The 12,270-nt window shown below is 37.3% G+C and overlaps 2 protein-coding genes across 4 annotated transcripts in view; one reads left to right on the top strand and one right to left on the bottom strand.

The window, feature by feature from the left end:
- Positions 1-12,270, top strand: part of MIOS (meiosis regulator for oocyte development) — a 325,043-nt gene that overhangs the window by 189,847 nt on the left and 122,926 nt on the right. The window lies entirely within an intron of this gene.
- COL28A1 (collagen type XXVIII alpha 1 chain) overlaps positions 1-12,270 on the bottom strand; it is a 154,457-nt gene that overhangs the window by 80,422 nt on the left and 61,765 nt on the right. Inside the window, 3 exon segments of the mRNA XM_067041636.1 lie at positions 220-278; positions 374-384; positions 10,952-11,019. Of these exon segments, the coding sequence (XP_066897737.1) occupies positions 220-278; positions 374-384; positions 10,952-11,019 (138 nt within the window).

Here is a 12,270-nt window from a genome sequence, read left to right on the forward strand (position 1 = left end):
AAAATACCAGAGAGAAGGCAGAGGATGTGAGATACTACTCAGGCTTTGAATTGGCTCTCTTTTATCAGAACTAAGAGAAAAAGGAAATTAAGAATTGGGGGATTTTTTTTTTCTTGAAAAGACTAAGTTTGTCTTGAATGGTTTAATTTGAGCTTCTTTAGGACCAAGATATAGTGTGGTTCAATAGTTTTACACTAATAATATGAAAAGCAGTGTTACCTTCTTCCCTGTAGCTCCTTCTCTAGGTACTCCTGGCTGTCCTGGGAGCCTAGATCCCCCTGGTGGATGAGCAAAGATTTTTATTTCCCAGAAGTTCATATTTATCATGGAACTCCCCTCTGAGGTACTCGAAATTGGTTACATCTTGTAATACCTGAGAAAAGCCTATGAGCAGGGAAATCTGAATAGTAATTAATAGTCATTAAACTATTTGGCCTTGGGCAAGTTCCTTAACCTCTCTGGGTCTCAGTTTTGGGTTATGTTGTTTGTTATGCGTTAAATTGTGACCAGCCCCCTCCCCCAAAAGATATGTTGAAGTCTTAATCCTTGGCACCTGTGAATGGACCTTATTTTGTAATCAAGTTAAGATGTAATCAAGTTAAGATGAGGTAACTACGGTGGGTCCTAATCCAATGTGAGTGGTGTCCTTATAAGAGGAAAACATAATGTGAAGACAGGCACATATGGAGAACCCCATGTGAAAACAGAAGCCAAGATTAGAGTGATATAGCTGCAAGCCAAGGAATTCCAAGGACTGGCCACCACCAGAGGCTAAGAGGCAAGGAAAGATTCCCTATAGGTTTTGGAGGAAGTATGGCCCTGCAGACACCTTGATTTTTTACTTCTAGCCTCCAGAACTGTGAGACAATAAATTTCTATTATGTTAAGCCACAGTTTGTGGTAATTTGTGACAGCAATCCTGAAAAAAAAACTAATATAAAAATGAAATGAAAACACTGGGACCCAAACATTGCTTCCAACTCTAATATTCAATAATTCTACTCACTTTCCAGTTAATTTGTGATTAAGAACAAGTCCTTTAAAATGTTCAGAGAAAACACACGCTACTTTCAAACAGTATACAAGTGTCCTTACTGAATTTATTAAGAGCAAAATACATTGAAAATAATTGAAAGTAATTTCAGCGAAATTATAAAAACTAGTGAAAAAAAACCACAGTGAACCTACAAATAAATAGAAGGATATAATAAAGATGACAGCAGAAAATAATAAACTTGCAAGCAAAAAGCAAGAAGAGTAACAAAATTAAAAGGTAATACTTAAAAATGCTAAGAAAATAAACTTCCAGCAGTAATGATTAATATTAAAAAAGAAAAGTCATAAAAAACAGTATTAGGAATGAAAGGTGACTATAACTATATACAGAGTAACATGTTTTTTGATCATAGAAAGTTTCTGTGACAATTTCAAATATATTGGAAACATTAATAAATGGATGATCTTCAAGAAAAATATAAATTACATAAATGACATAAGAAGGAATGAACAAACTAAATAAGCCAACCAGGGGAGCGGGGATTAAGGGCACCGCATAAAGGAGCTCCAGAAACGGGTGTGAGCCGCGGCTGTCCGTACGGACAACAGAGACGTGTGTGGGACGCTATGGTTGCTGCTGCCGCCACCAAGAGGCCTGTGTGCGAGCACAGGTCACTGTCCACACAGGCCCTCCCGGGAGCCTGTGCAGCCCGCCACTGCCGGGGTCCCGGGATCCAGGGACAGCTTCCCCGGGAAAACGCGCGGTACGCCTCGGGCCGGTGCAGCGTCACGCCGGCCTCTGACGTCGCAGGCTCGCCCCGCATCCATGCCCCTCCCTCCCCCCGGCCTGTGCCAGAGCCCCCGAATCAGCTGCTCCTTTAACCCCGGCCTGTCTAAGCGAAGGGCAGACGCCCTCGGACGACCTACACGCAGAGGCGGGGCCAAGTCCAAAGCTGAACCCCAGGAGCTGTGCAAAGAGGAGAGGGGGAGGTCTCTCCCAGCAGCCTCAAAAGCAGCGGATTAAAGCTCCACAGTCAACTTGAAGTGCCCTGCATCTGTGGAAAACCTGAATAGACAGCGAAATATCCCAAGTTGAGGAGGTGGACTCTGGGAGCAAGATATACTATTATCTTCTTAATAATTATTTTTTATTTTAATAACTATATTTTATCCTATTTCCTTTCTTCCCTCCTTTCCTCCCTACTTCCCTCCTTTCTTCCTTCCTTCCTTCCTCCCTTCCTTCCTTCCCTCTCTCCCTCCTTCCTTCCTTCCTTTCTTTCCTTTCTATTTTTCTCCCTTTTATTTTGAGCTGTGTGGATTAAAGGCTCTTGGCACTCCAGCCAGGTGTCAAGGCTGTGTCTCTGAGGTGGGAGAACCAACCTCAGGACACTGGTCCACAAGAGACCTCCCAGCTCCACGCAATATCAAATGGCGAAAATCTCCCAGAGATCTCCATCTCAACACCAAGACCCACCTTCACTCAAGGACCAGCAACGAACAGTGCTGGACACCCTATGCCCAACAAAGAGCAAGACAGGTCTACAGCCCCATCCATTAGCAGAGAGGCTGCCTAAAATCATAATAAGGCTACCAACATCCCCAAACACACCACCAGACGTGGACCTGCCCACCAGAAAGACAAGATCCAGCCTCATCCACCAGAACACAGGCACTAGTCCCCCCAACCAGGAAACCTACTCAACCCACTGAACCAACCTCAGCCACTGGGGACAGCCACCAAAAACAGATAGAACTACGAACCTGCAGCCTGCAAAAAGGAGACCCAAACACAGTAAGATAAGCAAAATGAGAAGACAGAAAAACACACAGCAGATGAAGGAGCAAGATAAAAACACACCAGACCTAACAAATGAAGAGGTAATAGGCAGTCTACCTGAAAAAGAATTCAGAATAATGATAGTAAAGATGATTCAAAATCTTGGAAATAGAATAGACAAATTGCAAGAAACAGTTAACAAGGACCTAGAAGAAATAAAGAGGAAGCAAGCAACGATGAGCAACACAATAAATGAAATGAAAACTACTCTAGATGGGATCAATAGCAGAATAACTGAGGCAGAAGGACGGATAAGTGACCTGGAAGATAAAATAGTGGAAATAACTACTGCAGAGCAGCATAAAGAACAAAGAATGAAAATAACTGAGGACAGTCTCAGAGACGTCTGGGACAACATTAAATGCACCAACATTCGAATAGGGGTTCCAGAAGAAGAAGAGAAAAAGAAAGGGAATGAGAAAATATTTGAAGAGATTATAGTTGAAAACTTCCCTAATATAGGAAAGGAAATAGTCAATCAAGTCCAGGAAGCACAGAGAGTCCCATACAGGATAAACCCAAGGATAAACATGCCAAGACACATAATAATCAAACTGTCAAAAATTAAATACAAAGAAAACATATTAAAAGCAGCAAGAGAAAAACAACAAATAACACACAAGGGAATCCCCATAAGGTTAACATCTGATCTTTCAGCAGAAACTCTACAAGCCAGAAGGGAGTGGCAGGACATATTTAAAATGATGAAGGAGAAAAACCTACAACCAAGATTACACTACCCAGCAAGGATCTCATTCAGATTTGATGGAGAAATTAAAACCTTTACAGACAAGCAAAAGCTGAGAGTTCAGCACCACCAAACCAGCTCTACAACAAATGCTAAAGGAACTTCTCTAGGCAGGAAACACAAGAGAAGGAAAAGACCTACAAGAACAACCCGAAACAATTAAGTAAATGGTAATAGGAACATACATATCAATAATTACCTTACATGTAAATGGATTAAATGCTCCCACCAAAAGACACAGACTGGCTGAATGGATACAAAAACAAGACCCATATATATGCTGTCTACAAGAGACCCACTTCAGACCTAGGGACACTTACAGACTGAAAGTGAGGGGATGGAAAAAGATATTCCATGCAAATGGAAATCAGAAGAAAGCTGGAGTAGCAATTCTCATATCAGACAAAATAGACTTTAAAATAAAAACAATTACAAGAGACAAAGAAGGACACTACATAATGATTAAGGGATCGATCCATGAAGAAGATATAACAATTGTAAATATTTATGCACCCAACATAGGAGCACCTCAATACATAAGGCAAATACTAACAGCTATAAAAGGAGAAATCAACAGTAGCACAATCATAGTAGGGGACTTTAACACCCCACTTTCACCAATGGACAGATCATCCAAAATGAAAATAAATAAGAAAACACAAGCTTTAAATGATACATTACGCAAGATGGACTTAATTGATATTTATAGGACATTCCATCCAAAATCAACAGAATACACATTTTTCTCAAGTGCTCATGGAACATTCTCCAGGACAGATCATGTATTGGGTCACAAATCTAGCCTTGGCAAATTTAAGAAAATTGAAATCGTATCAAGTATCTTTTCCGACCACAATGCTATGAGACTAGATATCAATTATAGGAAAAGATCTGTAAAAAATACAAACACATGGAGGCTAAACAATACACTACTTAATAACGAAGTGATCACTGAAGAAATAAAAGAGGAAAAAAAAATACTTAGAAACAAATGACAATGGAGACACGACGACCCAAAACCTATGGGATACAGCAAAAGCAGTTCTAAGAGGGAAGTTTATAGCAATACAATCCTACCTTAAGAAACAGGAAACATCTCGAATAAACAACCTAACTTTGCATCTAAAGCAATTAGAGAAAGAAGAACAAAAAACGCCCAAATTTAGCAGAAGGAAAGAAATCATAAAGATCAGATCAGAAACAAATGAAAAAGAAATGAAGGAAACAATAGCAAAGATCAATAAAACTAAAAGCTGGTTCTTTGAGAAGATAAATAAAATTGATAAACCATTAGCCAGACTCATCAAGAAAAAAGGGAGAAGACTCAAATCAATAGAATTAGACATGAAAAAGGAGATGTAACAACTGACACTGCAGAAATACAAAGGATAACGAGAGATTACTACAAGCAACTCTATGCCAATAAAATGGACAACCTGGAAGAAATGGACAAATTCTTAGAAATGCACAAGCTGCCGATACTGAACCAGGAAGAAATAGAAAATAGGAACAGACCAATCACAAGCACTGAAATTGAAACTGTGATTAAAAATCTTCCAACAAATAAAAGCCCAGGACCAGATGGCTTCACAGGCGAATTCTATCAAACATTTAGAGAAGAGCTAACACCTATCCTTCTCAAACTCTTCCAAAAGATAGCATAGGGAGGAACACTCCCAAACTCATTCTATGAGCCCACCATCACCCTGATACCAAAACCAGACAAAGACGTTACAAAGAAAGAAAACTACAGGCCAATATCACTGATGAACATAGATGCAAAAATCCTCAACAAAATACTAGCAAACAGAATCCAACAGCACATTAAAAGGATCATACACCATGATCAAGTGGGGTTTATTCCAGGAATGCAAGGATTCTTCAATATACGCAAATCAATCAACGTGATACACCATATCAACAAACTGAAGGAGAAAAACCATATGATCATCTCAATAGATGCAGAGAAAGCTTTTGACAAAATTCAACACCCATTTATGATCAAAACCCTGCAGAAAGTAGGCATAGAGGGAACTTTCCTCAACATAATAAAGGCCATATATGACAAACCCACGGCCAGCATTGTTCTCAATGGTGAAAAACTGAAACCATTTCCACTAAGATGAGGAGCAAGACAAGGTTGCCCACTCTCACCACTCTTATTCAACCTAGTTTTGGAAGTTCTAGCCACAGCAATCAGAGAAAAAAAAGAAATAAAAGGAATCCAAATAAGAAAAGAAGAAGTAAAGCTGTCACTGCTTGCAGATGACATGGTACTATACATAGAGAATACTAAGGATGCTACCAGAAAACTACTAGAGCTAATCAATGAATTTGGTAAAGTAGCAGGATACAAAATTAATGCACAGAAATCTTTGGCATTCTTATACACTAATGATGAAAAATCTGAGAGTGAAATTAAGAAAACACTCCCATTTACCATTGCAACAAAAAGAATAAAATATCTAGGAATAAACCTACCTAAGGAGACAAAAGACTTATATGCAGAAAACTATAAGACACTGATGAAAGAAATTAAAGATGATACAAATAGGTGGAGAAATATACCATGTTCTTGGATTGGAAGAATCAACATTGTGAAAATGACTCTACTACCCAAAGCAATCTACAGGTTCAATGCGATCCCTATCAAATTACCACTGGCATATTTTACAGAACTAGAACAAAAAATTTCACAATTTGTATGGAAACACAAAAGACCCCGAATAGCCAAAGCAATCTTGAGAACAAAAAATGCAGCTGGAGGAATCAGGCTCCCTGACTACAAGGCTACAGTAATCAAGACAGTATGGTACTGGCACAAAAACAGAAATATAGATCAATGGAACAGGATAGAAAGCCCAGAGATAAACCCACACACATATGGTCACCTTATCTTTGATAAAGGAGGGAAGGATATACAGTGGAGAAAAGACAGCCTCTTCAATAAGTGGTGCTGGGAAAACTGGACAGCTACACGTAAAAGTATGAAATTAGAACACTCCCTAACACCACACACAAAAATAAACTCAAAATGGGTTAAAGACCTAAATGTAAGGCCAGACACTATCAAACTCTTAGAGGAAAACATAGGCAGAACACTCTATGACATAAACCACAGCAAGATCCTTTTTGACCCATCTCCTAGAGAAATGGAAATAAAAACAAAAATAAACAAATGGGACCTAATGAAACTTAAAAGCTTTTGCACAGCAAAGGATACCATAAACAAGACCAAAAGACAACCCTCAGAATGGGAGAAAATAGTTGCAAATGAAGCAAATGACAAAGGATTAATCTCCAAAATTTATAAGCAACTCATGCAGCTCAATACAAAAAAACAAACAACCCAATCCAAAAATGGGCAGAAGAACTAAATAGATAGTTCTCCAAAGAAGATATACAGATTGCTAACAAACACATGAAAGAATGCTCAACATCATTAATCATTAGAGAAATGCAAATCAAAACTACAATGAGATAACATCTCACACCGGTCAGATTGGCCATCATCAAAAACTCTAGAAACAATAAATGCTGGAGAGGGTGTGGAGAAGGGGGAACCCTCTTGCACTGCTGGTGGGAATGTAAATTGATACAGCCACTATGGAGAACAGTATGGAGGTTCCTTAAAAAACTACAAATAGAACTACCATATGACCCAGAAATCCCACTACTGGGCATATACACTGAGAAAACCATAATTCAAAAAGAGTCATGTACCAAAATGTTCATTGCAGCTCTATTTACGATAGCCAGAACATGGAAGCAACCTAAGTGTCCATCAACAGAAGAATGAATGAAGAAGATGTGGCACATATATACAATGGAATATTACTCAGCCATAAAAAGAAATGAAACTGAGTTATTTGTAATGAGGTGGATAGACCTGGAATCTGTCATACAGAGTGAAGTAAGTGAGAAAGATAAAAACAAATACCGTATGCTAACACATATATATGGAATCTAAAAAAAAAAAAATGTCATGAAGAGATTAGTGGTAGGATGGGAATAAAACACAGACCTACTAGAGCATGGACTTGAGGATATGGGGAGGGGGAAGGGTAAGCTGTGACGATGTGAGAGAGTGGCAGGGACATATACACACTACCAAATGTAAATTAGATAGCTAGTGGAAAGCTGCAGCATAGCACAGGGAGTTCACCTCTGTGCTTTGTGACCACCTAGAGGGGTGGGATACTGAGGGTGGGAGGGAGGGTGACACAAGAGGGAAGAGTTATGGGAACATATGTATATGTATAACTGATTCACTTTGTTGTAAAGGAGAAACTAACACACTATTGTAAAACAGTTACACTCAAATAAAGATGTTAAAAAAAATAAAATAAAAATAAAAAAGAAGAAGATCTTTATGGATAAAATGACAAATATTTTCCTAAAAAAGGTAGAGAGGTTTACTTTGTGGTTTGAAAGACTCAATAGTTAATCCAAAGATTCAATGCAATTTAAAAAACTCCAACAGGATATTTGTCAGATTTGACAAGCCAATTCTAAAATGTATATGTTAGAATTAAGAATAACCAGGGAAGAAAATGAGAGTATTTTCTCTGTGGATGATAAAACATTATAAATCTATCATAATCAAGACAGAGGTAATAGCACTGAGATATATAAATAGACAAATGGAGCAGAATAGAGAACTCAGGCACTGATCCTCACAAATATAGAAACTTGATATATAACATAGGAGGTATTACAAATCAGTGTGGCAAAGATGGGCTACTTAACTGATGCTGGGATATTTGGTTATCCATATGGAGAAAAAATAGACTCCCTACATTGTTCTATCCACGAAAATAAATTCCAAGTGTATTAAAGACCTAAATTTTAAAAAGTAAAACACCAAATTTTTCAGAAGAAAATACATAAGAATATATTATGACTTTGGAGTCAAGAAATGTTTTTAAATAATATTCCAAAAGCCCAAACCATAAAGGGATAGAAACGCATCAAAATCTAAAACTTCTATTGTATATGCTGAAAAGTACTCTAAGTGAAAAAGACAAGCCACAGCCTAAGAGATTTGCAACCCAAATAACAAAGGACTATTATCCATATATATAAAGAACTATTAATTAATAAAAAAGGAACACCCGAAATCAAAAACAAAAAGAAAATCAGTATCTACAGTAATTTACAAAAGAGAAAAACTGAGGTCCATTAAGCACACAAAAACTGTTCAGTTAGTTATCAAGGAATAAAAACTGAACCAATGAGATGTATTTTTACACGCTTCATACTGGCAAGAATGTAGAGAAAAGAGCATTTTCACCTATTGCTGGAAGGAGGGTAATCTGGTCCAAACATTTTACCCATTGTTTATTTTGGGCAGGATTTTCACAGTATCAAAATTGAAAACTTGCATACTCTGTGATCTTCCAATCCTGCTAATGAGAGAAACTTGTATCCTTACAAAAGAGGAAACCCAGAGAATGTTTATGGCAGCATTGTTGGCAAATGCACAAAATGGAAAGCAATTTAAATGTCCATCAAGAGGAAACCATAAATTTTAAATGAGGTATTCTTATACAATATAGTATCATAAAATAATTAAACTGAATGAACTAAAGGCATATAAAAACACAAATAACTAAGGCTGAGTATAAACATATTGCAGAATGATATGTAAAGTTCAAGAATACAAAAAAGCAATATATGGCTTATGCATAAAAACATATGGGAAAATTATAAAAACTTCGAAAGAATGATAAACACCATATTCATGATAATGATTACATCTGGGGAGGGAGGGGAGGGCAATTGGATTGGGTAGCACAGGCAGAGGCCTTCAGCTAGATCTGTAATGCTTCTTCTTAAAAAAATTCTAGAATACATGTGGCAAAATGTTGATATTTCATAAAGCTGGGTTGTGGAATACATGGGTGTTCTTTGTTCTTCTCTATAGTAGTGAGTATATTTTAAGTATTTCATTTTTTAAAATGAGAGAAGCTTAAGATTATATATCCATCTAGTGCAAGACTGGGATGTGAACTTAAGTAGTCTAACTGCCTAGTAGCCTTGTTACTCTATATGGACTCTCTGAAATTGGCATTAGATGACATAATATGTATATATACATATATACATACTATAGACATGTATAGACATAAATATAGTATATATATGTATGTACACACATATAGGTACTTAGCACATTGTGTGACACATGAAAATCATTCAATAAATGGCAGCTATGATCACTATATTAGTACATTTTGTGTCTCTTGCAATTATGTGTTTATAAATATGTAAAATGTATATTTGTTTTAGACCTGTGTCTTACATATTCTTCTAATACCCAAATTCTCATCAGAATCATGTCAATGACAGCAGAACAATGATGGATTTTAACGCTCAGCATGGCTTGCCAGATTCTATATGCCTTCAGGATGAGTTATAGAAATTGAGAAGGGTAAAATAAGGATTCATTTATTTATTCAACAGCACTTATTGAGTACCTATTTTGTCCCCCAAACTGAGGATTCAGTAACAAAGAAGAAAAAAAGGAAACAAAATCCCTGTCCCAGTGGAGTAGCACTGTCCAATAGAATATAAAGCAAGCCATATATGTAATCATATTATTAACAGCCACATTTACAACATTAGAAGAAACAGATAAGTACAATTCTAATAATATATTTTAATTACTCTAATACAACTGAAATTTTGCCATTTCAATATGTAATCAATATACAAATGTTTTAATCATATAGTTTACATTTTTTTTTGTACCAGGCTTTGTAATCCAGAGTGTATAGTACATTTATTTTATAGCACACCTCAGTTTATACCAGCCACATGTCAAGTATTCAGTAACCACTTGTGGCTAGCGGCTGCCATACTGGGCAGTGCGTTTCTAAAGAGTGTAGTAAGATGAAAAGTAATTCAAAAAACATGCAAATTGAGGTAAGTGGTAAAAAGCAAGGGAAACGAACAGTCTGGGGTAACAGTAGTGGGGTGGGCATACTTTATATTTAGGAAATGAATTTTGAGGAAGTAACTTTTGAGCTGAGATCTGAAGGATGAGAAGGAGCCAGCTATGAAACAAAAGAAGGGAAGTAAAGTTTACTGAAATTCTCCTATGCTTTTATAATATGGCAGGCAATAATGTTCTTAAAGAATCACTCTGTGCCGAAAGAGGACCTCTAATGCTAATAAATAAATAAAAATATAAATAGTCATCACTACAATAAACTAAGATTTTGGTTTTTCTTAAACAATACGAGTTAAGCATCAGACTTTTCTGATGAAATAACAGATGATACATATATGATATGTATTGCATTTGGATATAAATGAAACTTTACATAATATTACATAAATGCTTCCAAGCAGCTTAGACAACTCACCTTTGGACCTTGTACTCCAAGTCCACTGGTCCTCTAGGATCTGTAGGTCCTGTCTGGCCTACTTCTCCCTAATGAGGTAAGAGTATTTGAAGAGTATTTGAATATAGCAGCAAAATAAAAATAATATATACCTACATTTGATCTCCTAAAAGCAAAACATATCAGCAAAATAAGATAAAACTGAGTTTCATATGCTCTATTCACATATGTGTGTGTATATTTGCGTGTATCTATTCAAATATAAATATATTTCAGGCAAATATATATACATATATTTGGAAAAGATAGGCAGTTATATTCCAGAGCAACTAAAATTGACACATGAGAAGCCAAGGTTACTGCTGATCAAAAGCAGTATCATAACCAGAGAGAACAACCTGAGCTTTCACCATTGAGCTCAAATCAGAAATCTCAAGGACAGTAACTGTACTCTATTGAGCTACTGCTCACATGGGACTCTCGAAGGAATCTACTGAAAGGGAGGTACTTTCAGAGGAGTATTTATTTAATAATGATCAGTGATTCTTTGAAGCAACATTAAGGACAGCAGGTTAAATAATGTGTCATGCCTCTCCCCAAGGGATAAATAATAGTTCTAATTTCGAAGGTAATTTGCTTCCAAGTTCATAGAAAAATTTTTATTTGCTAGGTTATTTCTGACTCCATATCTTTATTTTTTTATTTTTGGAAATTTATTTATTTATTTTTGGCTGCATTGGGTCTTTGTTGCTGTGCGTGGGCTTTCTCTAGTTGTGGCGAGAGGTGGCTACTCTTCATTGTGGTGCGCAGGTTTCTCATTGCAGTGGCTTCTCTTGTTGTGGAGCACGGGCTCTAGGTGCATGGGCTTCAGTAGTTGTGGCATGTGGGCTCAGTAGTTGTGGCTCACGGGCTCTAGAGCTCAGGTTCAGTAGTTGTGGCACACGGGCTTAGTTGCTCTGCGGCATGTGGGATCTTCCCAGGCCAGGGCTTGAACCCGTGTCCCTGCATTGGCAGGTGGATTCTCAACCACTGCGCCACCAGGGAAGCCCCTGACTCCATATCTTTAACTAAACGTTTTGGTTGTTGGACCTACTGTGGGGAATGAAAACTAGCCAGCCCACAGGTAACCTCTACTGATATTACTGCTTGAGTTTCTAGAACAGGGTCTCACAAGTAAAAGTAATAAAAGCGGTAAATTAAGATGGTGTAAATATAGTCTGCTACCTTGGTAGCCACTGGCTCTGGGTCTGTGGATTTGAAACTGAGTCCCCATAAAATTGAGTTCCTCTGTTGAGTTTGTGATTAACCTCTCTATCCAAAACTTTATTCCATTTCTTGTC

Source organism: Kogia breviceps, chromosome 9 (genome assembly GCF_026419965.1).
Source record: "Kogia breviceps isolate mKogBre1 chromosome 9, mKogBre1 haplotype 1, whole genome shotgun sequence".
Classification (NCBI taxonomy): Eukaryota; Metazoa; Chordata; class Mammalia; order Artiodactyla; family Physeteridae; genus Kogia; species Kogia breviceps.